We start from the raw sequence: 27,232 nt of genomic DNA, 5'->3' as shown, positions 1-27,232 counted from the left end.
GAGATTCTGCCTGACCTGCTGAGTTACTCCAGCATTTTGTGTCTATCTTCGGTGTAAACCAGCATCTGCAGTTCATTCCTACACACTTACTATTCCGGGTTCTTCCTGGAAGTTGAGTTTGTATCTGCTGTCGTGAGGGACTTGAGCATGTCTTTCCTGCAGACAATCCCCAGATCCACTTTTCCCCATGTTCAATGACTCAATTATAATCAATTGAATTAATTATCTTTTGACAAAGATCAACTATCCCTCTTCACATATAGACACAAAATGCTGGAGTAACTCAATGGGACAGATCTTTCTACGTAATGCAATTCCAGTTTGATTTTCATTACTAAACATGAAATTGCCAATCACAACTGTAATTATAACTTCAGAGCCGCACAGCGGTAGTTGCTGCCTTATAGCGCTTGCAGCACCAGGGGTCAATCCTGACTCCTGGTGCTGTCTGTACGGAGTTTATACGTACTCCCTGTGACCACATGGATTTTCTCCAAGATCTTTGGTTTACTCCCACGCCAAAGACGTACAGGTTAGTAGGTTAATTGGTATAAGTGTAAATTGTCCCTAGTGTGTGTTAATGTGCAGGGATCGCTGGTCGGTGCAGGCTTGGTGGGCCGAAGGGCCTGTTTCCGCACTGTATCTCTATACTAAGATCATCCAATTGAACAGACTGGACTTTGAACAATGGAACTGCTTTTCCAATCCTATGGTGAAAGATTTTTTTTAAAGTCTTCTTTACTCTTTATGTACAATTTATTTAGTTTATTGTCAGGTGTACTGAGGTACAGTGAAAAGCTTTTGTTACATGCTAACCAGTCACCGGAAAGATTACACGTGATTACAATCGAGCCGTCCAGTGTAGTTACATGATAAAGGGAATAACGTTTAGTGCAAGATAAAGTCCAGTAAAGTCTAATTAAAGATGGTCCAAAGGTCTTCAGGTAGATAGTAGCGACTGCTCTGTAGTTGTTAGGATGGTTCAGTTTACTGATGACAGCTGGGAAGAAACTGTCTCTGAATCTGGAGGTAAGCATTTTCACACTTCTGTACCTCTTGTCTGATGGGAGAAGAGGGAATGGCCGGGGTGAGACTCGTTCTTGATTATGCTGCTGGCCTTGCCAAGGCAGCATGAAGTATAGATGGCGTTGATGGAAGGGAACTTTGGTTTGAGGTCTCATCAGAAAGCCAGCACTCCTTTGAAACCCCCTTCTGCAAAGACTTTTAAACGGACTTACCTTGCCAAATGTCAGCAGATTCAGTTCTGCATTTACAGCTGCACGTTCTGCTTCAATGCTGCAATTCCAGCATAATTTATCATATGAAATTTCAAGGACATTATCTTTATTCAATAACCTCAAGGTTGACTCCCATAGTGATGGGGGCTTCAAGATCTTGTTGGTATTAACGTTATATGCTTTGTGAAGTCACAATCGGTGGCAAGAACTGAGAATAAATTCCTGTAATGAATCCATGGATTGAAACAAACGCATGTCGATTTAATAAGCAACATTCAATGAACCCATGACTAATTTGCATTAGGCACAAGTATTTATTATCCAGTGCTGATCCCTTTGGCAGGCAGAGATTAACTTGGCATCATGTTTGGCACACACACTGTGGGCTGAAGGGCCTGTAACTGTACTGCACTGTTCGATATGCGTATTCTATTAAGGAGGACTCAAATGGAAGGTTGGATGTCAAAACTTTAATCCTAAATTCAGTACTAAAGTAACTAAGTAACTTCATGAGTTGGGGGCTATTAAAGCAGATTCTATTTTATAGCAACTGGCAGTTTCATGAACTCCATTACTGACATGATTTTTTTAAATTCAAAATTTAATTTAAATTCACCAGCTGCCATACTGGGATTCGAATCCATGTCTCCTCTCAGGCATTTGGATTTCTAGTCCACAACAATAAGAAACTAATTGCAAAGGGGAATAGTATGTTGGCCTTTATTGCATGATCATTTGAGTACAAGAGTGAAGACATGGTACTGCAATTATAAGGAACCCAGATGAGATTATAGCCAGGAATGGATATACTTGTGATAGAGATAATGCAATGTTTACACAGCAGATTGATTCATGTGAGGGGAGATCAAGCAGCTTGGGCCTTTCCTCTAGAGTTTTGGACAATGAGAGATGGTCTCATTGAAACATACAGAATTCTTATGGGGTTTGACAGGGTTGATTCCAACTCAGTCAATGGTGTCAGTGAATGTATTAAGAGCTAATTACTTGCTGTACCTGCACATCAGCCATAAAATCATTTTAATAACACAAAATAAAATAAATCACCTTAGTATGAAGGAACCAGATGTTGGTTTAAACCGAAGATAGGCACAAAAAGCTGGAGTAACTCAGCGCGTCAGGCAGCATCTCTGGTGAAAAGGAACAGCTGACATATCAGGTCGAGACCCTTCTTCAGACTGAGAGTCAGGGGAGAGGTAAACGAGAGATTTTATTTCTGTTATTTATAATAAACCGCTGACTGGTGGAGGATGAGAGGAGTGAGACTCACTCAACAGCACTTTTGGCTTTAATTAAAGGTGAACAAATGTAGTGAAATCACACGACTTTATCCCAGAGCTGTCATAATAAATCACAATAAGGTTAAATGATGTCCACTGGTACCAGGCCTTCAGCGTTCAATTTGTGCTGCCCACAATTTCACTGATGGGTGATAGTGCCCTCTCCAGATTGGGGAGGAGTGTCCAACTGACGATAGACCGTTGAAGTCCGAATTAGAAACTAACGTCACAGTGCAAAGCACGAGAAAAGGAAACAAGAATATCTCTTTCTGGCTGACACAGAAACGCAGAAAACACGTTCCTTTGTAATTCAAGTGGATGTAACTTAATTTTCCTACCACACAGACGATTTAGTTTACAAATATTTTTAATTTTCCACAAGTTTAAAACATGGCCATTGTAAATCTCATGAATCCCCAAGTTTAAAAAATAAATCAAAGCTCACCCACAGGGTCAGATTGGTGCTAATAGTAGACACTACACCATTATAAGACCATTATTTTGGCAAGTTGCACAGACAAGCCACCAGAACAGACAGTCAGTGTGCCAAAATGCAGGAGTGCACAGAAATGGGTCGCCAAGGAAACCAGAATTTACAACATTCTTTAATTTTAATCTGTACGACAAATTTAAATAAATCTTTTCAGACATAAAATGGACTGCTGTTTGAGTTTTCTTTATAAAATAGTCAAAAGACCAAAGTCTAAAATGGACCAAAGCCTTGGTCAGAAAGGATTAGTGACTACAGTGTGGGACAAGTTGGTGAATTGAACTAAGGTGCAAGTGGATGGCTGAGGGACATTACAATGGAACACGAGACAAAAATCTATGGCAGTATCCCTCTGAGTTCATGCAGCAAGGTGCCATTATCATCTAACTCAGGATTAAACCAGAAATCTTCTGCAACTGTGGTCCGCAGTTCCTTACTGAACAGTGGCTTTACCCACCGAGTCACTCAGGGCCTTCTCGACTCTCCACCATTTACACACTTGGCTAATGATCTCATTCCCGTTTCCCCTCAGAGGTCTGCAGGCAGAAAAATAATTCTGGGACGAGTTGCCGCATCCCAGATTTCCCCAAAAGACATTGATGAATCATGAGAATAATTATGTGATTATCATTTTTAACCAATCTGTGGACATCACATCGTGATTTTGACCCAGCTGGTGTCTGCATCAGTTTATTCTCCATTTTACTGGGTCTGACGTGTTTAGGGCGATCCCTAGGCTTATTTTATTGACCATTAGGATTCAGCCCATAGCCAAATTGAAACTCATCAACACAGCACAGCAGAGGCTACATACTTGTATAATTGCCTGTTATGTTTGGGCTGCAGACACATTGTACCCAATTTTCATCACCGCTGTAAGCCAATTAATCGCAAATATTTGATCTCCTACCAATGGAGTGTAAATCAGGCACAACTACCCAAAGTAAAGGCAGCGAGATTGTATTCAAACGCACATGTGCTGGCTAAACTTCAATAAGAATTCAGGTGAGCTTGTGTAAAACAAATGATATTTGTAACTATTCTCAAGACACTAGAACATTGCCCTTTGCAGATCCATGATTAGAAGTTAGACAGCAGATTAAAAGTTTGAGTTTCTAAAATCACATTTCTATATTATTTTGAAGTGACACCTTAAGCTATAGAGTTTTAATTAAGCTTTTGTGGGATTGTTGATTCGACCAAAGTAAATTAACTTGAATTAAAGGTCAGACAATTCAGAAGCTTAACGACCATGTGCTTATGGATCCTTTGTGCAGATCACTACCCTCTTTGTTCACCACGCTTGTTACTTGTGCTTTCTCTATTATCAAGAATTCGTCACTCATGTTAGACCAGTATACGCTGTCAAATTGAGCCAACATCCCAGCTGGAGCCAAGACCGTCAAGACTGAATGACAGTAGTCACGTTCCTACTGGGAGAGAGAAAGGCACCCGAAACGTAGACTATTAGATTGGCTTAATCATGGTGCAGTCATCTAAAGTGACCGTCCTTACGAACTACACGCTACACCTGTAATATTAATCTGCTAGGTGAACCCGCTGGTGGTCCAATCCAGTGCTTCTTAAACTGGTGAATGGTTCACCCAAGGGTGAATGAAACTAGAGGAGTGCATGAAGGGCGAATGACTCAATATATATTAAATTATACACAAGAAATAAGACGAAAATTACCAAAAAACAAAAGAAAATTTAGTCAAGGGTGAATTAAATTTTGTGATAAAGACTCAAGGGTGAATGAGTTTAAGAAGCACTGGTCTAATCAATTATAATAAAGTATCAATACAATCTATCTTTGCCTTTTGATGAATTTACTACCCATCCCTCTACTTTATTGACACGCTTTACTAAATATTCACCAGACATTCTTACCAACACTTTTTCTGTTGGAAACACCCAAGCCAGGCTACCTCCCCAGTCCATTAAAACTGTGGTTAAGTACAGTGTCCTCTACTGCAAAACTGGTTGAGATGAACTAATTTAAGCACCAGATTTATGTCTGGTTTGGCTTTAAATTGTATCTAAAACAGTCTATTTCAGCTATTCAGTAAACTATCACCCCATTACTTCATTTTTGTGCTCCTCTCTACTAACTCTTCAAGCTCAGCAAGCAGTTCCTACCTTGTCTAAAAGGTCACTCTTCACAAGGCAGACCGGGGAATGAATGTTGGTTGAATGCCCCACCGCGGGAAGCATTGCATTCACATTGTTATTCCCACCGACAAACTGCCGGCAAGGTCTGCTGGATGGTAACCCAGGAAGTGAAATCATGGCCTTTTCACCTTTCCGAACCCAGCAAATTGTGGCATGTTACTGAGATCAGTAAATGTGAAGAATCAAACCGTGACCTCCTTGGCTCAAAGATGGAGATTAGCTTTCTTTTAGATGAAAGGATATGTTAAAAAAAAAAGAAGAGGATTTTGGTTAATTGGTCAAAATAATTAGAGCATACTTTAAGCAACAGAGAATTATAGCACAACTGCACCATTATTCTGTCCCTTTGTATTACAATGGAAGCACAAACACTTTCCAGAACCTTTCAATCTGTATTGGTCATGAGGTAGTCTAACAGGAGGTCACCCATTTAGCAGAAGAATATAAAAAATACTTCAATATAAAAAGCGTTAAATTTGAATGTTCACAAAGATCAGATGGAATTTGTAAATAAAAGCTCACAAGACGTTCGTGACCAACAAATGAATCTTTGGCACTGGGAATAAAGACTGGGCAGACTGTATGAATAGACAACTTCGTCGGTTCCCTACGAGAGAGTTCTCAGGCTTTTCAGAGCAGCAATCGACCAGCTGAATTTTACGCTCGAAGATGAGGGACCGGTTTGGTCACGTCTTGGAAGAAAGGATGGGACAGGGTGTTCTTCGCTGAGATGCGCTTGTTTGGATCATATTGAAGCATTTGCTGCATGAAAGAGGAATCAAAGTAGGTCAGTTCTCAGTCATACATGTCCCCCGTTTTCAAATTCATAAGAATTTCAAGAATACACGGGAAGTTTAAAAAACCGTAAGTTCATTAAGACTGAAGAGAAAACTGAAAGAGCATCAAGGGTAGTAATAAATAGCCTCCATTTCACATGAACAGCCAAGGACAAACTGTTATCCAATCATTCATAGGGGTGATGAATTAATTTCAAATGTAAACTCTTCCCTTATGTCCATACCAGAGCCAAGTGTAAACTATTTCCAGATTTTTACAATTTATACATTGGTATAGCAGTAGAAGTGTAGAAAACCTCTATTTTCTGCTTGCATTGGATCTGAAGCACTTTTGCTTACAAAGTCAGAAGGGTACAAGTTGTGAGTGGTTTACTCTTAAACTACCACTACACCAACTTCTCTATTTCACACTAGCCTGAAACTGCAGTTGGATGTACTGGAATTTCTATCATAAAGTCCTATCAGTCCCAAGCTCGAGTTCTACAGCTTGATCGCCCTGCAATTAACTAAAGTTGCTTATAAATCTTTGCAGGACATTATACTCGTACTCACCGCTAACAAATCCCTGCCAATCTCGTCCAAAGGGGGGACCACTTTACTAAGATCCTGTTGAATCCACCGTGGAAATGTGGGCTTGTAATCGGGCATGGATGTCACTCCTGGCCAGATGGAATCATCCGGCGTTCCAAGGGTTCGGAATATGCGAAACAGCTGATCAATCTCAGAGTCTCCAGGGAACAAGGCTCTTCTTGTGATCTGAGAGCAAACAAAAGCAGAATTGTCTGTAAAGTTTGCACAAACCACACTAGGATTTCAGCTACAGCGGTGTCCTCAATTTTCACAGGTAAGTAATGCATCGTCATCTGTGGTAATTAGAAACTTAAGATTCCACCCCTCACCAATTTGCTGCCTCCTCTGTTCCGATGTTGCCGATTCCTGGCCCAGTTTACATGTGGCAGCTACTCTGATATGATATTCAGGCTACAATGTTTCATACCCATACCATAAAATTTCAACAACCATTTAAAATGGAAAGGCAGGGGGTGGGGGATAAGACGCAGGGGAAACAAGAAGAAATAATTTACAACTAATTATATTCTCACTGTATAAGCAGTTTCCAAAAGGCTAAAAGAAACTTTGCCTTTTGGCCCAGGAATGCCAACACTGTGTTGTTCCGGTGGAGCCAAGTGCAGTTAAATAATTATTGAAACATTAAATAATGTTTTCTTGAATATTATGGGTGATCGATGGGTGACTGGGACTCTGCGGGACAAAGATCCTGTTTCCATGCTGTATGTCCAAGCTATAAGTAAAAGCAAATAATATTTGTCCCCAAGTTATTTTTTTAATGCAACATCCAGGTACTGTATTTACCTGACAGACACAAAAAGCTGGAGCAACTCAACGGGTCTGAAGAAGGGTCTCTATCCGAAACGTCACCTATTCCTTTTCTCCATCGATGCTGCCTGATTCACTGAGTTAATGCAGCTTTTTGTGTCCGTCTTTGGTTTAAACCAACATCTACAGTTCCTCCCTACACTGTATTGACCTGTGAAGGTTCACAAGTTCTCACACAATACAAGTTCCACCAGAATGCTCTAGTGTTCCTCATTATGCAGTCAGGACACAATCTTAGAGCCCCAGATGAAAAGGCATATCATTTCATTCCAGTGCACACATGGCAGTTTGGCCTTGCAATGGTTACAGATCAGGCTGAACTACTTTGAATATTTCATTAACAGTGAACTCTTTCTCTCCTCTCAATAACCTCAGTGTGAAGCACACAATTACATCTCCACCAGTCCTTATGATTCTGTGAAACACAGTGAACATACTATGTGACAAGAAAAGCAGAAGTATGTGTAGTGGAAGGCAAGAATTTCTATCCATGTGGGAATGGGTCAGAAAGTTCCATTACATCACAAGCCCACCGCACAAGAATCATGCATCATACTCGAACAATGAAGCCATTTTAAAGTACATTTCAGAGGAGCTCTATTTATTCTGCTCCTTATACAATGAACATTTTTGCAAAACGTTACTAGAACAAAGGTCAACAACTAAATTTCCCCTCCTTCTGCATGGGGGTGGGTGGGGGAAGAGCAAAAAAGCCTTTAGTTATGGAATAAGATTGGGCAATAAAGTATTATTTTCATGCAGAGATACCTTTCTCAATAATCACTGTACTCCGACTGTTCCCCTACTCATTCTTGGGCCAACTCATCCTCCAGAACCAATTGCAGAAATGGCTGTTTACCAGGCAAACAATGTCATGTCAGAAATTCCACCCCTTCTTTGCCCACCACTCTAATATGATACCACCCAATAGCTCCCGTGGTGGGACATTCCTTCTTGGTTTTTAAGTCAAAACAATAGACAATATGTGCAGGAGGAGGCCATTCGGCCCTTCGAGCCAGCACCGCCATTCAATGTGATCATGGCTGATCATTCTCAATCAGTACCCCGTTCCTGCCTTCTCCCCATACCCCCTGACTCCGCTATCCTTAAGAGCTCTATCCAGCTGTCTCTTGAATGCATTCAGAGAATTGGCCTGCACTGCCTTCTGAGGTAGAGAATTCCACAGATTCACAACTCTCTGACTGAAAAAGTTTTTCCTCATCTCAGTTCTAAATGGCCTACCCCTTATTCTTAAACTGTGGCCCCTTGTTCTAGACTCCCCCAACATTGGGAACATGTTTCCTGCCTCTAACGTGTCCAACCCCTTAATAAACTTATACGTTTCGATAAGATCTCCTCTCATCCTTCTAAATTCCAGTGTATACAAGCCTAGTCGCTCCAGTCTTTCAACATATGACAGTCCCGCCATTCCGGGAATTAACCTAGTAAACCTACGCTGCACGCCCTCAATAGCAAGAAGCAAATGGATTCTCTTCCGAACCCCTCTAGAACATCACTCTCTCAAGTTTCTTCAATTAGAATCATCACCCCACCTCTTTTTCCTTCCCAATCTGTTCTGAACACATTATATCCTGGAATATTAAGTGCCCAATATTCCCCACATTGCTACTCGTGCCAGCAGTTTACCAACCTTATATACACCTAAAGACATTCTATTGACAAGCAAAAAAAAAATGCAGATGTTGGAAATGTGAAATAAAAACAGAAAAGGCTGGTCAGGCAGTACCAGTGGATAGAGAAACAGAGTTGATGTTTCAGATCAAAGACTCTTCATCAGAACTGGGAAGGAGTTTAGAGTTGGACAGATAGATGGATCGAACAAAGAGAATATCTTGGATGTTGCCAGGACTTGAGAACCTGGGCTAAAAGGAGAGGTTGGGCAGGCGAGGAGTTTAATCCTTGGAGTGCAGGATGCTGAGGGGTGATCTTATCGAGGTTCATAAGTTACAGCAGCAGAATTAGGCATGCTTGTAAAATTATACGGGAAATCAATGCAGTGAATGCACCGTCTTTTACTCAGGGTAGGAGAAATCAAAGAGGACATAGGTTGAAGGTGAGGGGGGCAAGATTTAATGAGAATCTGAGGGGCAGCTGTTTCCACTCAGAGGGTGGTGGGTAGATGGAACGAGCTGGCAGAGGAAGTGGTTGAGGCAGATACATTAGCAGCTTTGGGCCAAATGGCCCATTTCTGTGCTGTATGGCTCTCTGATAGGGTGAGGCCAAGGTTGCGGAAGTTATAAACCGGAGATGAAGCTATTTGGTTAAGGGCAACAGAACAATAGGTGCAGGAGGAGGCCATTCGGCCCTTCGAGCCAGCACCGCCATTCAATGTGATCATGGCTGATCATTCTCAATCAGTACCCCGTTCCTGCCTTCTCCCCATACCCCCTGACTCCGCTATCCTTAATAGCTCTATCTAGCTCTCTCTTGAATGCATTCAGAGAATTGGCCTCCACTGCCTTCTGAGGCAGAGAATTCCACAGATTCACAACTCTCTGACTGAAAAAGCTTTTCCTCATCTCAGTTCTAAATGGCCTACCCCTTATCGAAACGTATAAGACTCTGGACTCCCCCAACATTGGGAACATGTTCTGGACCCCCCCCCAACATTGGGAACATGTTTCCTGCCTCTAACGTGTCCAACCCCTTAATAATCTTATACGTTTCGATAAGATCTCCTCTCATCCTTCTAAATTCCAGTGTATACAAGCCTAGTCGCTCCAGTCTTTCAACATATGACAGTCCCGCCATTCTGGGACTTAACCTAGTAAACATACGCTGCACGCCCCCAATAGCAAGAATATCCTTCCTCAAATTTGGAGACCAAAACTGCACACAGTACTCCAGGTGCGGTCTCACTAGGGCCCTGTACAACTGCAGAAGGACCTCTTTGCTCCTATACTCAACTCCTCTTGTTATGAAGGCCAATATTCCATTGGCTTTCTTCACTGCCTGCTGTACCTGCATGCTTCCTTTCAGTGACTGATGCACTAGGACACCCAGATCTCGTTGTACGTCTCCTGTTCCTAACTTGACACCATTCAGATAATACTCTGCCTTCCTATTCTTACCACCAAAGTGGATAACCTCACACTTATCCACATTAAACTGCATCTGCCATGCATCCGCCCACTCATACAACCTGTCCAAGTCACCCTGCAACCTCATAGCATCTTCCTCACAGTTCACACTACCACCCAGCTTTGTATTATGTGCAAATTTGCTAATGGTACTTTTAATCCCTTCATCCCAGTCTGCCATTTTAGCTGAAATGTTCCCCAAACAGGAGTGAACCTCTTTGCAAAGACACTGATCGCAGACCTGCTGAGGTGCAACTGGTCCACCTTGAACAGATCGCAGTGCCCCAAGAACTTGAAGCCTTTGCACCATCTCTAGTCATGCTAAATGACAAGAGCCATCCAGCCCTGCGACAGCAGGTTCTCATGCAGAGGACTGACCCTTCCAAAAAGGAAGATGAAACAATGGCAGAGTGCTGGAGGCTGCTCACTCAGCCGTCTTCTTTAAGGAAGAACGCAGTGCCTGGGCAGGAAGGGAGGGAAATGATGGGAGCAGTGGGAATGGAAAAGTTGCCCATTGCCTTCCAGTAACAACATTCAACAAACATCAAAATGGACTGCACCGAAGTGCTTAAAATTCAAAACTTTTGAATGAGAAATGGTTCTGTTCATTTGAGACAAATGGCGCACGGTGGCGCAGCGGTAGGGTTGCCAGAGACCCGGGTTCGATCCCGACCATGGGTGCTGTCTGTACAGAGTTTGTACACTCTCCTCGTGACCCGCGTAGGTTTTCTCCGGGATCTTCGGTTTTCTCCCACACTCCAAAGACGTACAGGTCTGTAGGTTAATTGGATTGGTGTATGTGTAAAATTGTCCCTATTGTGTGTAGGATAGTGTTTAATGCATGGGGATCGCTGGTCGGCACGGACTCGGTGGGCCGAAGGGCCTGTTTCCACACTGTATCTCTAAACTAAATTATGCGTCTTATCATTTAGAGCTGTTGCAAGAATACCACTGACCACCTCCCCACCTCCCCCCCCCCATCACACCAAAGTCATGCACCAAGTCATGCCCTGCAACCCAGTGGCCCAGAGGAAAACCAGATGAGATGCATCACACGGGCATCAGGCTGCAGAGAGGCTGGGAGATCATCTGAGAGCTAATGTTAGCAATCAAAGGCACAGAAGTATTTCTTTTGGAACTCAGCTCTCTGAATCAAAGTCTTTGACTCAATGCACCCCAGGCAATGTGGCGTAAATTCATTTGATGAAAAGACGTTTCACCTCCGCCAATCACCACATGGCTACCTCACTTTCTATATTTAAGTGAAGGATATGCATTTAATTGGATTTTCAATGGGCTTGTCGCAACTAACAGTGGCTGCTTGCTACCTTCTGATACTTTATAGCCAGGTTCTCAGGGCAGGTGGAATGCAAAACATGGCCATGAAAGGCTAGAGATTCATTTAGGGCGACTCGTATTTTGTTAATGTCATAGGAGGCCATTCAGCCCATTGGGTGTATGTTCTCAATTTCCACGAGTACCATTGCCATCTTGTCCGGCTTTACACTCAGGCTAGGCAGCTGCTGTCAACAAAAGTGCTGGCATCATTTACTCGGAAACGTATTGGAAGAAACCCTCTCGGACATCTCCTGACCTGATGGCACCCGTCTGGATCAATGGTGTTTGTGGTATTACAGAGCGGGGCTGGTTCATGCTGTGGGGATGATGTGACAAAAGCAATCATTAATGCCACATAATTATGTATAAAACTGCCTTCAGCAAACTCTAAACCTACTAAAACCAATACCCACAGGTGCAGGGATCGTTCATTGTATAGGAAGGAACTGCAGATGCTGGTTTAAACCGAAGATAGGCACAAAAAGCTGGAGTAACTCAGCGGGTCCGAACAGCATCTCTGGAGAAACTAGGTGACGTTTTGGGTCGGTCTGAAGAAGGGTCTCGATTCGAAACGGGTCTGAAGAAGGGCATCGACCCGAAACGTCACCTATTCTTTTTCTCCAGAGATGCTGTCTGACCCGCTGAGTTACTCCGGCATTTTGTGTCTAACTTCGATCATTCATTGTATTACGCATCCCAAGTGTAGTGGCTTGGTGGGGTATGTGCAGTGAGGTGGGATTAGAGGGGGGGGGTTTGCTGATTGAGCAGTTGATGCTGGTGGTGGAAGCCAGCAACAAGCACTCTTGGGGATACAATTGCAACGCCTCTCCATTGTCAGGAACACACAACCCAAGAGACAAGAGCAGAAGAGGAGAAACAGAGGGGAGAAAGGATTTCAGGAAATACATCTTTAAGATATTCTTCACATCAATCATTATCTCATGATAAAACTATGCTAACTAACTTTAGAATCTGTTACCATTTCTGCAAAGATGCAGCCAAGACTCCAGATGTCGACTGCAGTGGAGTAATATTTACATCCCAAGAGGATCTCTGGGGCTCGGTACCACAGTGTGACAACCTGTAAGGGGAAAAAAACGCATACGATTTCAAACTCATTATATTCCCCTTGGTTTGAGCCTGCAGAATAATATTTATAGTCGTACGGTCTCTGACATCCACAGAGAATAAGTATTTAAAGACTGGGTATATTTTCATCAATGCTTTTTCATGCTTTCTCAGAAAATAAAACACTCGTATAACTATTTCTCCCCAATCTCACATTCTCTTACTTTTCTAGGCTTCAGCCCTTTGGGACAAAGGCAGAGAATGCTGGTAGTACCCAAGTAGGTCAGGCAACCTCCAACCCTTGAAGAACTATTACCCCGTCATCCCGAGCACGATCCCATTACTCCCACTGTTTGCTTCCTGCCCGTTTATCGATTCCCAATCCATGTCAATACGTTGCAGAAATGAACGTGCCAAACACACCTGGGGAGCGAGTGAGGAGAGAGTGGAGGGAGGTTGCAGAAATGGTGGGTGGAGGAAATGAGTACAGGGTTCACCAGATTGATCCCTGGGATGGCAGGACTTTCATATGAAGAAAGACTGGATAGACTCGGCTTATACTCGCTGGAATTTAGAAGACTGAGGGGGGATCTTATAGAAACATATAAAATTCTTAAGGGGTTGGAGAGGCTAGATGTGGGAAGATTGTTCCCGATGTTGGGGAAGTCCAGAACCAGGGGTCACAGCTTAAGGATAAGGGGGGGAAGTCTTTTAGGACCGAGATGAGAAAACATTTCTTCACACAGAGAGTGGTGAGTCTGTGGAACTCTCTGCCACAGAAGGTAGTTGAGGCCAGTTCATTGGCTATATTTAAGAGGGAGTTAGATGTGGCCCTTGTGGCTAAAGGGATCAGGGGGTATGGAGAGAAGGCAGGTACAGGTTACTGAGCTGGATGATCAGCCATGATCATATTGAATGGCGGTGCACGCTCGAAGGGCCGAATGGCCTACTCCTGCACCTATTTTCTATGTTTTCTATCACGCTGCGCGTAACGTGACCGTTCCCCGGAGTTGCGGAGGGAATCGTGGATCACGAGAGCCGTGGGACACGCGAGCTGCCATGGCTCAGTTGCCGACAATGCTCAGAGGCGGCAGCCTCTCGGTAAACGTACCTCATGGGTGTACGTGCGAACAGGCACTCCGAAGGCTCGCGCGAGCCCAAAGTCAGCTAGTTTGATTGCACCTTCCGCATTGATGAGCAAGTTCTGGGGCTTCAAGTCGCGGTGAAGCACTCGATGAGAATGGCAGAAAGCAAGCCCCTGCAGCAGCTGGAATAGGTAACTCTGAACAGGGGGGAAGAGAGAGAGAGGAAAAAAAAGCCCAATCATTAATCGGCTCAGCAACAAGACAGCTCACACCAACCACCAGGTTAAGGTTGATGATAAACGAAACATGAAAAAGCAACAAGATCGCATGGCTGTTTAAGCAACTTCATCCGACACCTCCTCCCATCAGTTAAATATTCCCTGCTGTTCTGGGAAGAACCATGCTACATCACAGCATTGTTCAGCATGGAAACAGGCCATTCGGCCCTCCAAGTCGACAACAATTGTTAAACACACAAAAAGGTTGTGTTAGTAAAAAGACTGAAAATTGTCTGTACATGTGGGAAAACATGGAAAGATTTGGTGCAACAAAGGGCAGCACGGTGGCGCAGCAGTAGAGTTGCTGCCTCACAGCACCAGGGACCCAGGTTCGATCCTGACCACGGGTGCTGTCTGCATGGAGTTTGCACGTTCTTCCCGTGACCTGCATGGGTTTTCTCCGGGTGCTCCGGTTTCCTCCCACACTCCAAAGACGTGCAGGTTTGTCGGTGAACTGGCTTCCGTAAAGATTGCAAATTGTTCCCTAGTGTGCGTGGGGCTAGTGTTGGTGTGCGGGGATCGCCGGTCGGCGCGGACCCGGTGGGCCGTAGGGCCTGTTTCTGCGCTGTATCTCTAAACTAAACTGAATTAAACCAGCACAGGAACATTGAGGTGAATAAGGGGAAATGGGGTTCGTCCCTTGGGCGCTAGCATGAGTACGATGGGTTGAATGGCCTTTCACTGTGAAGTTATAAGTACATGACCACAGGTGATCTGCACAGCAACCGTAATCATAGGAAAAAAAAGAATAATTTTCACCTTCAAAGTTTCAATTCTTCCCAGCAGCCCTTCAGAGAGGGCTTTAATTATCTTTTCTTGTGAAGAAATGCTGCTTGATTTCACTCCTAAATGGGTTGGGTCTTAATTGTAAGATGATATTCCCTGGTTCTGAACACCCCCATCAGAGAAAATAACACACAACATTTCAAAGGTGCTGGTCTCGAGTTACAGTTATATGGGCAGGGAGGGAAACTCCAGATTGTGCGTGGATTGCAAGATCACAAGTTCGAATAAAAGTGGCAGAAGCACAGCTAAAACAGGCTGCTGTTTGAGACTGGGATAAAATCTAATTGGTAGGAAATCTCAAAGAAGGGTCTCGACCCGAAACATCACCCATTCCTACTCTCCAGAGATGCTGCCTGTCCCGCTGAGTTACTCCAGCTTTTTGTGTCTACCTTCTCAAAAATATCAAAAGTCCTGAATTCTGCTATTGACCCAGTATTATGGTTCATGAGACCGTGGCCTTTGCTTTCCTGTCCGATAACCCTCAACTGCCCTTTAAACCAAAAAGGTCTATCTCAACATTGAATGTATTAAATGACTCAGTTTTCCACAACTCTCTGGGTACAGGGTTCTAAAGATTCACCACGACAGAAGAAATTCCTCCTTGTCTCGAGGAACTCAACAGGTCAGGCAGCATCTATGGAGGAAATAGGCAGACGACCTAAACCCTATTTAACCCTACCCGATCATCACATTTGCACAGCGGAATTCCAAGGCCACAGCCTAAAGGGTCCCAACTCAAAACATTGCCTGTCCATTTCCCTCCACAGATGCTGCCTGACCTGCTGAGTTCCTCCAGAGACAATTAGTTTCTCCAGCACTTTGATTTTGCTCACGGTTCAGGCATCTGCAGTTTCTGCATCATCTCATCTCTCTGAAATGGGCAGCCCCTTATTCGGAAACTATTCCACTCCAATCCTAGATTAATTCAAAAGTGGAAACCATCCTCTCTGCGTCAGTCTTATCGAGACCTTATTAGAGTCATAGATGTCTCATTGACAAAAACCAATCCAACTGTACAAAACAGCACTGAACCTCAATACATGCACCTGCAACGGCCACACAATTTGTACATCAGGATATATATTCTCAACCGTGCTGCAAACCGTTAGTGTCAAAATATTGCGCTGCCCAGATTAACAAATCATTTTGGAAATCAGAATCCAGAGTTTGTCTTTTGGATGAAAAGTTCGGCTGGATACAACAGATATCTTGGAACTATTTAAACATTAAGCAGAATAGTTTTATTGTTGGAGACCACACAGAGTGCTGGAGTAACTCAGCGGGTCAGGCAGCATCTCTGGAGAACATGGATAGGTGATGTTTAGGATCGGGACCTTTCTTCAGACCCGAAACGTCGCCTATCCATGCCCACCAGAGATGCTGCCTGAGTTACTCCACAACGGTGTTTTCCCTGCAACATTCCAGCATCTGCAGTTCCTGGTGTCTCCAGTTTTCCTATTGCTTAGTCGTCAACAAAAGCCATCAAAACGAGGGCAAATGGTCAATTATTTCATTGCTGTTTGTGCATACTTGCTCTGCGCGCATTGGCCGACATGCCTGCTGGCGCAGCAAAGTTTGAAATGGTGGTCTGCAATGAGAAAAAGTTTTGTAACGCCCTGAGAACGTGGGATGCACGATGGACATGCAGGCTCTGCCTCCCCGAGACACCCCAATGCAGCACCCAATCGAATGGCCACGGCTGCCCCCCATGGGCCGCAGAATTAGCCTGATGGAGCTCGGGCCAAAGATCAGCTGCAGAATACAAGTCTGGCAGAAAATCAACTTTAAGCAGCTCTCCAAGATGACGCTCCAAGTTCACGCTCGACGACATCCACACTTTCGTACAGCTTACTTTGCATCAGAAATATAGCCACGATGCTGTCAGGCAAAACAATAATCGGAGCTATCGTACGACAAACCTCTCAAGTATTTGGCTCGCTCTTGCTCGTGTCATTTTTTAAACTTAATTCCATGAAACCAATGTGATTTTACCTTGACGAGCGGCAACGGGATCCCAGTGACCGAGGAGACGTCCATGAACTTCTTCAGATCCTGATGCAGGAACTCAAAGACCAAATAGAGCTTATTCTCCGTGTGAATGACATCAAGTAACCTGAAGGAGCGGGGTGTGGGAGGGAGGGGAAAAGAGGAATACTAGTAATCTAGTCACGGCTTCCAGCATCATTCCCAATTCTCTTCTCCTGAAAAACCTCTTACTCGTTCATTATGTCAGGGCCAACTCAAAGACTTAAAATTCGCACATGTTAGTACCCACTGGCGGAAGTTAACCCTTTGAAATGTGACCAGGAAGATGTGTGGTTAGCAAGCAATCTGACATGGGCTGCAATGGTGATAGAAAGTGGACGGGATTTAACAGCAGTGACCAGCCCTCATGGTCTACTCTCGAGCACGATACCGGTTGGAAAGTTGGCCAAGATCAAATGCTCAACTTTTTAGCAACAGAGCACTTTTGCTTCTTTACCATGTGGTCAATAGTACTGAACCTTTTAATGAACCGCAATAGATTCAATGTAGGAACGAGGAACTGCAGATGCTGATTTATACCAAAGATAGACACAAAGTGCTGGAGTAACTCAGCGGGTCAGGCAGAACATCTGGAGAAAAAGGCTGGGCGACGTTTCGGATCGGGGCCCTTCTTCAGACTCCAGAGATGTTGCCGAACCCGCTGAATTATTCCAACACGAATTCTGACGAATCTTATAGAATCTTTCGAGGATGTAACTAGTAGAGTGGATAAGGGAGAACCAGTGGATGTGTTATATCTGGACTTCCAGAAGGCTTTCGACAAGGTCCCACATAAGAGATTCGTATGCAAACTTAAAGCACACGGTATTGTGGGTTCAGTATTGATGCGGATAGAGAACTGGCTGGCAGACAGGAAGCAAAGAGTAGGAATAAACGGGTCCTTTTCAGAATGGCAGGCAGTGACTAGTGGGGTACCGCAAGGCTCAGTGCTGGGACCCCAGCTATTTACAATATATATTAATGATTTGGACGAGGGAATTGAATGCAACATCTCCAAGTTTGCGGATGACACGAAGCTGGGGGGCAGTGTTAGCTGTGAGGAGGATTCTAGGAGGCTGCAACGTGACTTGGATAGGTTAGGTGAGTGGGCAAAGGCATGGCAGATGCAGTATGTGGATAAATGTGAGGTTATCCACTTTGGTGGCAAGAACAGGAAAGCAGACTATTATCTGAATGGTGGCCGATTAGGAGAAGGGGAGATGCAACGAGACCTGGGTGTCGTGGTACACCAGTCATTGAAAGTAGGCATGCAGGTGCAGCAGGCAGTGAAGAAAGCGAATGGTATGTTGGCATTCATAGCGAGGTGATTTGAGTATAGGAGCAGGGAGGTTCTGCTGCAGTTGTACAGGGCATTGGTGAGACCACACCTGGAGTAAGGCAGACAGTTTTGGTCTCCTAATCTGAGGAAAGACATTCTTGCCATAGAGGGAGTACAGAGAAGGTTCACCAGATTGATTCCTGGGTTGGCAGGACTTTCATATGAAGAAAGACTGGATAGACTCGGCTTGTACTCGCTGGAATTTAGAAGATTGAGGGGGGATCTTATAGAAACTTACAAAATTCTTAAGGGGTTGGACAGGCTAGATGCAGGAAGATTGTTCCCGATGTTGGGGAAGTCCAGAACAAGGGGTCACAGTTTAAGGATAAGGGGGAAGTCTTTTAGGACCAAGATGAGAACGTTTTTTTTCACACAGAGTGGTGAATCTGTGGAATTCTCTGCCACAGAAGGTAGTCGAGGCCAATTCATTGGCTATATTTAAGAGGGAGTTAGATGTGGCCCTTGTGGCTAAAGGGATCAGGGGGTATGGAGAGAAGGCAGGTACGGGGTACTGAGTTGGATGATCAGCCATGATCATATTGAATGGCGGTGCAGGCTCGAAGGGCCGAATGGCCTACTCCTGCACCTATTTTCTCTGTTTCTATGTAACATGTTGTGTCCTTTTGTGTAAACCAGCATCTGCAGTTCCTTGTTTCTACAAGGCGATTTTACTTTTATGTTTTATGCTCCTTTGATTTGTGCTTCTGTATGAAGGCACTACATAAACGCAAGCCAATACTCCCGAATGAAATCAGCTCCCTCGCACCCCGGCGAGGGCCACAAATACTGCAGGAATGCCAGAACAGAGACCAAACAAACCTTTGCTTCAGTCGTGCCGCACTCAAACAACGACCAGGATTTGAGTTGCTCGTTGTTCTCATTCTCCTTGGCCCCTCTCAAACCCAACACAAGCTCAAGGATGAGCACTTAAACGTTTGCGGCAAGAACTTTACAACTTTCTGAACATAGCTTCAATCTTGACCGTTTCAAACCATTAACCCTGCTGCCATTGTTATGGACACCAACTATGACTAATGATTCTCCTGTTACCACTTACAGCCATCTAGTGATTCTTTACCTGTCCCATTACCATCTCTCTTTGCCTTGCAACATCACCCCGATTATCAACAAGTCTCCTCTGCCTTTAACCCCATCACAGGTATCCCACTTTGCTCTTTCTCCACCCTTCCCTTATTTCATTCACAGGATGCAGGTGGGCATTTATGGTCTTGCCCAGATTCCTTTGAACTGTCTGGATCCCTGGCCTGCTTCAGAAGACAGGGAAGAGTCAATGCTAGGAGTCTGGGGTCACTGAAGCTCAACTTGGCAAAGAGATGAGAGAAATCCCCCTCCCCCCTTTCCCTGTGCCCCACCTAGACTCACACCCATTTCTCCCCTCCCCCTCCCTTTCCACCTACATTATTTTCACTGGCTTCACAATTTGCAATTCTTCAATCCTTTTGTCTCACACCTTCTGCCTTTGTCCAAACATTTGCCTATCCAAACCCCCCCCCCCCCACCTGTATCCACCTATTACTTGCAAGTCTTCTCCCTGCCCCATCTCTCTTCATCCCCCCCCACAATCAGTCTGAAGAAGGATCCCGACCCAAAACGTCACCTCTCCATGTTCTCCGAAAATGCTTCCCGACCTGCTGAGTTAATCTAGCACTATGGCTTCTTTTGCGTGAACCAGATTGCTTTTTTAATAGACAATAGGTGCAGGAGGAGGCCATTTGGCCCTTCGAGCCAGCACCGCCATTCAATGTGATCATGGCTGATCATTCTCAATCAGTACCCCGTTCCTGCCTTCTCCCCATACCCCCTGACTCCGCTATCCTTAAGAGCTCTATCTAGCTCTCTCTTGAATGCATTCAGAGAATTGGCCTCCACTGCCTTCTGAGGAAGTGAATTCCACAGATTTACAACTATCTGACTGAAAAGGTTTTTCCTCATCTCCGTTCTAAATGGCCTTACCCCTTATTCTTAAACTGTGGCCCCTTGTTCTGGACTCCCCCAACATTGGGAACATGTTTCCTGCCTCTAACGTGTCCAACCCCTTACTAATCTTATACGTTTCGATAAGATCTCCTCTCATCCTTCTAAATTTATCATCGGCTGCACTGTGTCTTCTCAGCTTGTTCACGGGTGGCTCAGAACAGAACAATAGGTCGGTGGCCCTCGTTACTGCCGCTAGATTTTGTTAATTGCAATTTGAATTCCCCAACTGTTTTGTACATATTATGAATGAATATTTCCAGGTCCAAATTACTAGGTCAATCACAAACACTTTACGATTGTATTCTGCCTCTGTTTTTAATTAAAACCTCTCTCGAACTTTTCCAAACTCTGAAGGTCATTGAGTTTGAGTTCAGTTTAGTGTACAGAGGTACAGTGAAAAGCCTTTGTTGCGGGGGAAACGTTAACCGTTCTCTTCTCTGCAGATGCTGCCTGACCTGCTGAGTGTTTCAAGCAGCGACCTTTATTTCTGAGTTACTTATCCCCCCCATCAAAGCAAAACAGGAGCTGGCACAATTTCATAAAAGCAGACTTCATGCCCAGTATGCATTGGAGCTGCAGCTTAACATGCATCACAATCAAGAGAAAAATAAGACTACCCTTAAACTTCATTCCCCTCACAATTAATGTGAGCCACCCATGAACAAGCTGAGAAGACACAGTGCAGCCGATTATAAATTTCTAACACCAACTTGACAAAGGAAACAAATGACAGCCCATGCTCTCTCTTCCCTGCTATTGCAACAATGGTTTAAAAAAGATAGACACAAAATGCAGGACAGGCAGCATCTCTGGAAAGAAGGAATGGGTGACGTGTCGGATCGAGACCCTTCTTCAGACTGTTTTTAAAAAAAACCCAGTTGGGCCAATCCTTCCTCCAAACACGAGTTTTGAAAGAGCCTACAATGTTGCAGGAATGCGCGGGTGTTTACAGCTACTCCCTCAGCTCCAGTAAGCTGGCATTTCAGACCGGAAAACATCACAGATATGTTCAGCTGTTACATTGAGCAGTTGTGCAGTAACAAGCAATGACTGGCTTGGAGGTATCCGAGGCTATGAGACCCAGCCCTTCCTGACAAACCCAAGCAGGAGCAACTTAGCTGCTTATCTGAAACTACAGGTCTTATTTGGACCGTGGCAATGATACGAAACAGCCAGATCTGCTACAGATCCTGTTCCAGCCCTTCAACTGGCAATGCACCCCACACCATAGAAATATACTCCGGCTAGGATTTAGTTTAGTTTATTATTGCCACATGTACCGAGGTAGAATGAAGAGCTTTTTTGTTGCATGCTATCCAGTGGGCAGAAATTTTCAGATCACAATTCCGATGATAACGAAATAAACTGTAAATTGTATACAGGTGTTCCCCGGCTTACGATGTTTCGACTTACGATATTTCGACTCTGCGATGGTGCAAACAGCAGCGACCCGTAGCTCGCTTCCGGCCACGTGATCGCGTGTATTAAATGCATTTCGACTTAAAATATTTTCGGTTTCCGATGGGTTTCTCGGAACGGAACCCCATCGTAAGCTGAGGGGCACCTGTATTTTAAAATTAAAATTTATCAATTGTTTCAAGAGTTCTACAATTGGGCAAACTAAGATCTACGCGATGCACTAAATCGAAGAACAATAGTGCATTCCAATCATTTTGGCACAGAGTGGCAGGGAGTGAAACTATACAAAAGGCCTGATTAGAAAGCTCAGAGCATGTAAAATGTTTCAACCATTATTAGATAATTCACCGAAGATAGACACAAAATGCTGCAGTATCTTAGCGGGTCAGGCAGCATCTCTGGATAGAACGAATGGGTGACGATTCGGGTCGAGGCCCTTCTTCAGACTCTGAAGAAACGTCACCCATTCATTCCATCCAGAGATGCTGCCTAAACACGGGTATTTTTACAGAGGCCCATTGGCCTCACAAACTCACACATCTTTTGGATGTAGGAGGAAACCGGAGCACCCGGAGGAAACCCACGCGGTCACAGGGAGAACGTGCAAACTTCACACGGGCAGCACCCGAGGTCGGGATCGAATCTAGTTCTCTGGAGCTATGAGGCAACGGCTCTACCAGCTGTGCCACTGTGTAGTCCCGCTGAGTTACTCCAGCATTGTGTCTATCTTCGGTGTAAACCAGCATCTGCAGTTCCTTCCTACACATTAGATTATTCACCATCACTGCATAACCGGTTAAGTTCTTAATCCATTTTCACCCTTTTTTACAAATCTTCCCATGGTTTCACTTTACCCGATTTCTTTTCCTGGATCCTTGATGCATTAGACATGTAAATGGATGTCGCAGTGTGCCACGCTGTGCATATCCGGACACAACTACTGAGGGTTTTGTCCACATACATAAAATGGGAATGGTGAACTTAGCCACAGTAGGTAAAGCCCAAGGTTGTCCCGAACATGACATGGTACCCACACCTGTCCTGCAACAACACGAACAACCCACCAACACCATCCCATCCTTAACAGACAGATCCAACAATATTCTTCTCAAAGTCACAAACAGAATTCTCCATGGCAACACAACCATCATTGCACAAGTGTGGTACATCTCATCGCTGCCAGTACAAACTTTGTTTGTACAAAATGGCCTACACAGTGGCACAGCTGGTAGAGCCGTTGCCTCATAGCTCCAGAGAACTAGATTCGATCCCGACCTCGGGTGCTGCCCGTGTGGAGTTTGCACGTTCTCCCTGTGACCGCGTGGGTTTCCTCCGGGTGCTCCGGTTTCCTCCTACATCCAAAAGATGTGTGAGTTTGTGAGGCCAATGGGCCTCTGTAAAAATGCCCGTGTTTAGGGAGCGGATGAGAAAGTGAGATAATATGGAACAAGTGTGAACAGGTGGTCGATGTGGACCAGGTGGGCTGATATGCCTCTTTCCATGCTGCACCTCTTTACTAAACTTCATTGCTGAGAGTGCAATCTTAGTTTGCGCAAATACGCGGCTGCTGTTGCGATCTCCCTTTGTACATGCGCCTCACTGATGCCAGTGCAAACCTGGTTTGCGCAAATATTCATGTCGCTGCTACCAATGCAATCTCAGTTTGCGCAAGCGTACACGACTCTACTGACAGTTTGCGCCAATTTGCACCACTTCTGCTTGAGCCATGTGGCTGAGTGCAATATCTCTGCCATCATTTATCCAACTGACAACCGCTGCATTTTTAAAGTTATTAAACATGAAAGACTCAACCATTTGAGTAAACCGAAAATGTAAAGGCATTGTCCGTTTAAAAATCAAGAAAAATAAATACAAAATATCCTTACTTGACGATGTTAGGATGGTTGAGTTCCTTGAGAAGGGAGATTTCTCGTATTGCTGTACTTGGAACACCCTCAGTTTCCCTGAAAGACAGCATGGATTAGTGATTATTAGTCGGGAAAAGAAGCGAAACAAAACATCGATTTTCTTAACAACTCAAATAAAGGAATTCTGCTCATGTCAATAAGGTACTGTTACGTCTTAAATGTTCTCTCTTCACAGAATAGTGTGGACATCACTAACAAACTTAGTTCAGTTTAGAGATACAGCGCGGAAACAGGCCCTTCGGCCCACTGACAGTTTCTTCCCAGCTGTTATCAGGCAACTGAATCATCCTACCACAACCAGAGTGCAGTGCTGAACTATCTAGTTCTTTGCCGACCCTCGGACTATCCTTGATCGGACTTGCTGGCTTTACCTTGCAATAAAAGCTATGCTATTATCATGACTGAAGTCTGAAGAAGAGTCTTGACCCAAAACATCTCCCATTCCTTCTCTCCAGAGATGTTACCAGTCCGACTGAGTTACTCCAGCATTTTGGGTCTATTCTCCAAACGTCAGCATCCCTTCTGATCAGTTGTGTAAGACGGAACTGCAGATGCTGGTTTAAACCGAAGATAGACACAAAAAGCTGGAGTAACTCAGCGGGACAGGCAGCCTCTCTGGAGAGAAGGAATGGGTGATGTTTCGGGTCAAGACCCTTCTTCAGACTCGGGTTGTTCTCACACGCAGTCAATGTTATTTGCGTATTCAACAAAAAAAGATTCCCAGAACAGATTCCCAATCAGTCTAAAGAGTCAAGACCCAAATCGTCACCTATCCACATTTACCCAGAGATGATGCTAAACCCGCTGACTTACTCCTGCACTTTGTGTTCTGTCTGCAGAACAGACACTTTGTTCTGAGCGTTCTAATGGGAAAAGAATATCAGGAAAAGGTTCAAGGATATTCTCAAAGCTTTCTTTAAAAAAAGTGCACCATCCCCACTGACTTCTGAGAATCCCTGGCCCACAATTGCTCAGAGTAATACAACAGGGAAACAGGCCATTCGGCCTACCACGTCCATACTGACCAGTGGGTACCCATCCGTATTACTCTCATCTTCCTGCAATGTGGTGGCAATTCAAGTACTCTACCAGACACTTCTGAAGTGCTGTCAGTGACTCTACTTCCATGCTCTCTCAGGCAGTATATTCCAGGTACTCACCACTCTCCGAGTGAAAAAGCCCCCCCCCCCCCCCCCCCCCCTCACATCCCAATGGAGAAACAGCGTTCAGGTTAGATCGAGAGGTGCATTGGGAACATGGATGGCCTGCGTGGACAGCAGAAAGAGGGCAAACTCCCTCCCATCACACCACCAGCAGAATGTTCGGGTCCCACATTCGCCTCATCAGTTACCTCAGAAATTTGTAGGAAGGAACTGCAGATGCTGGTTTACACCGAAGATAGACACAAAATGCTGGAGTGACTCAGCAGGTCAGGCAGCATCTCTGGAAAGAAGGAACGGGTGACGTTTCGGGTCGAGACCCTGCTTCAGACCTCAGAAATGTAGTGGAACTAAGTCATCCTCAACCTTTAGGGACTGTCAAAGGAGATGATCCAACTAGAAGGCAACATGACAGCAGGAGATGATCTCCACAGACATCACTATCTATCAGAGCCAACTAACTGAAGTCGTCTTGACTTGAATAGAGAACCTGGCTATCTTTTGCCTGTGTCTCTCTGGATAATCTTGATGTTCCTTAGAATCAACCCAGGGCAAAAATTAACACGGGCCATAAATTAAAAACCAAGTCGTGACCACACTGGGCACAAGACCCACAAAACTGAATCTAAAGCACAACCCTTGAAGTACACGGAAGATCCGTGGCCTTCGTGTCATGACGCCATGCGGAAACTATACAAGACGGCTCTGACTGAAAATGACCATTATTTTCTTGATCCCCCAAGCCTTTTTTTATTCTTTTTATTTCCCCATTTAGATGATATTAACGTGGCGCTATTCAGGAAAGTTGGGGCAAAAATAAACTTGTAGAATCCAATCCTTGGGCAATTCGCGCTAACTCCCCGCTCAACAGAGATAAAGTTTGCATTGGAGCGACAGCAAATTACAAAAAGAAAAGCCGGACATCCCGGCCGCGCCGCTCGCGCTCGCAAAGCCGGCATCACTCACGTGTCGAGTCGGATTTTCTTCAGGGCCACCACTTCTCCCGTGTCTTTGTTTTTTGCTTTATAAACCACCCCGTACGTCCCTTCCCCGATTTTCTCCACTTTCTGGAAGTTGTCCATCCTCTCGGCCTTTCCCCCCCCCCCTTACCCCAACCCTCGCGCTCGAGTTAATCTTGAGGGGGGGCCTCTGGTAATGGCGCGGCGAATGACAACTTTCAACCGGGCTTAAAGCGGACAATATTTGCAACCGTTAGCGGCGCGCCATTACACACTGCCTTTCCCGCGCTCTTTCAGTTCCACCCCCGGTCTACACTATTGGACCTGGCAATGTTGGACGGTAGCGTCACCGTGGGACTTATTAAAGGAGCCTGGCCTCCATTTAGAACTGAGATGAGGAAAAACTTTTTCAGTCAGAGAGTTGTGAATCTGTGGAATTCTCTGCCTCAGAAGGCAGTGGAGGACAATTCTCTGAATGCATTCAAGAGAGAGCTAGATAGAGCTCTAAAGGATAGCGGAGTCAGGGGGTGTGGGGAGAAGGCAGGAACGGGGTACTGATTGAGAATGATCAGCCATGATCACATTGAATGGCGGTGCGTACAGGCTCGAAGGGCCGAATGGCCTCCTCCTGCACCTATTGTCTATTGCTTTACACAGCCGACTGGGGGAGACTGGTGGACTGACCACTTCGCAACATGCTCCCAGGTCAGCTCGAGAAATCAGTCTGTATTGGCAGTTGGCACCCAACAATTGAAAAAAAAATTTGGAAAACCTAAGCAATACTCAGTCAAAATGAGTCAACATTATGTGGGGAAAAAAAGACACAGAGTGCTGGAGTAATTCAGCGGGTCAGGCAGCATCTATGGTGACAATTTCGGGTCAGGATCCGTCTTCTGGTCCCAACCCGAAACATCGAGCGGTGCTGGCTCGAAGGGCCAAATGGCCTCCTCCTGCACCTATTTTCTGTTTCTATCACCTATCCATGTTCTCCAGAGATGCTGCCTGACCCGCTGAGTTACTCCAGCACTCTGTGAAACGTCACCTATTCATGTTCTCCACAGATGCTGCCTGACCCGCCGAGTTACTCCAGCACTCTGTGAAACGTCACCTATCCATGTTCTCCACAGATGCTGCCTGATTTGTAAACCAGCTTCTGCAGACAGTTCCTTGTGTCCACATTACATAGAATTGCTTTGTAGCCACCGTGCATAATGGGCGGCCCATTAGCAGTGGTGTCTGCTAGAATCGGTGTTAAACAAGTCGAAACGAAAGGGGCAGCTCAGTGGTGTGTCTTGTGGAGCTGCTTCCTTGCAGCTCCGGTGACTCAGATTCAACCCTGAACACGGGTGCTGTCT

General features: G+C 44.9%; 1 protein-coding gene across 2 annotated transcripts; it reads right to left on the bottom strand.

Moving 5' to 3' along the window:
* Window positions 1-2,801: 2,801 nt before the first annotated feature.
* Window positions 2,802-26,168, bottom strand: cdk2 (cyclin dependent kinase 2). 2 transcript variants are annotated; one of them, XM_078431462.1, is made up of 7 exons: window positions 25,885-26,168; window positions 23,717-23,794; window positions 17,042-17,162; window positions 14,012-14,182; window positions 12,812-12,913; window positions 6,548-6,751; window positions 2,802-5,960 (listed from the first exon to the last, which is right to left on the bottom strand). In XM_078431462.1, exons 1-7 carry the CDS (start codon window positions 25,998-26,000, stop codon window positions 5,856-5,858), a joined length of 897 nt encoding a protein of 298 aa, XP_078287588.1. In that variant the 5' UTR covers window positions 26,001-26,168; the 3' UTR covers window positions 2,802-5,855. The 2 variants fall into 2 exon arrangements, with proteins under 2 accessions (XP_078287588.1, XP_078287589.1); XM_078431463.1 differs by lacking the exons at window positions 2,802-5,960; window positions 6,548-6,751 and adding an exon at window positions 11,996-12,148.
* Between the last annotated feature and the right edge of the window lie 1,064 nt (window positions 26,169-27,232).

Source organism: Rhinoraja longicauda, chromosome 42, assembly GCF_053455715.1.
Source record: "Rhinoraja longicauda isolate Sanriku21f chromosome 42, sRhiLon1.1, whole genome shotgun sequence".
Lineage (NCBI taxonomy): Eukaryota > Metazoa > Chordata > Chondrichthyes > Rajiformes > Arhynchobatidae > Rhinoraja > Rhinoraja longicauda.
The sequence above is the reverse complement of the archived record's forward strand: the minus strand, read 5'-3'. Positions and strand labels throughout refer to the sequence as shown.

Coding starts and splice junctions, on each gene's coding strand:
- cdk2 (XM_078431462.1), bottom strand. CDS start 26,000: ATGGACAACTTCCAGAAAGTGGAGAAAATCGGGGAAGGGACGTACGGG. Junction 17,163..23,716: donor AACCATCCTAACATCGTCAA/GTAAGGATATTT, acceptor CCGCTCCTTCAG/GTTACTTGATGTCATTCACA. Junction 12,914..14,011: donor TTCGCACGTACACCCATGAG/GTACGTTTACCG, acceptor TTCCCCTTACAG/GTTGTCACACTGTGGTACCG.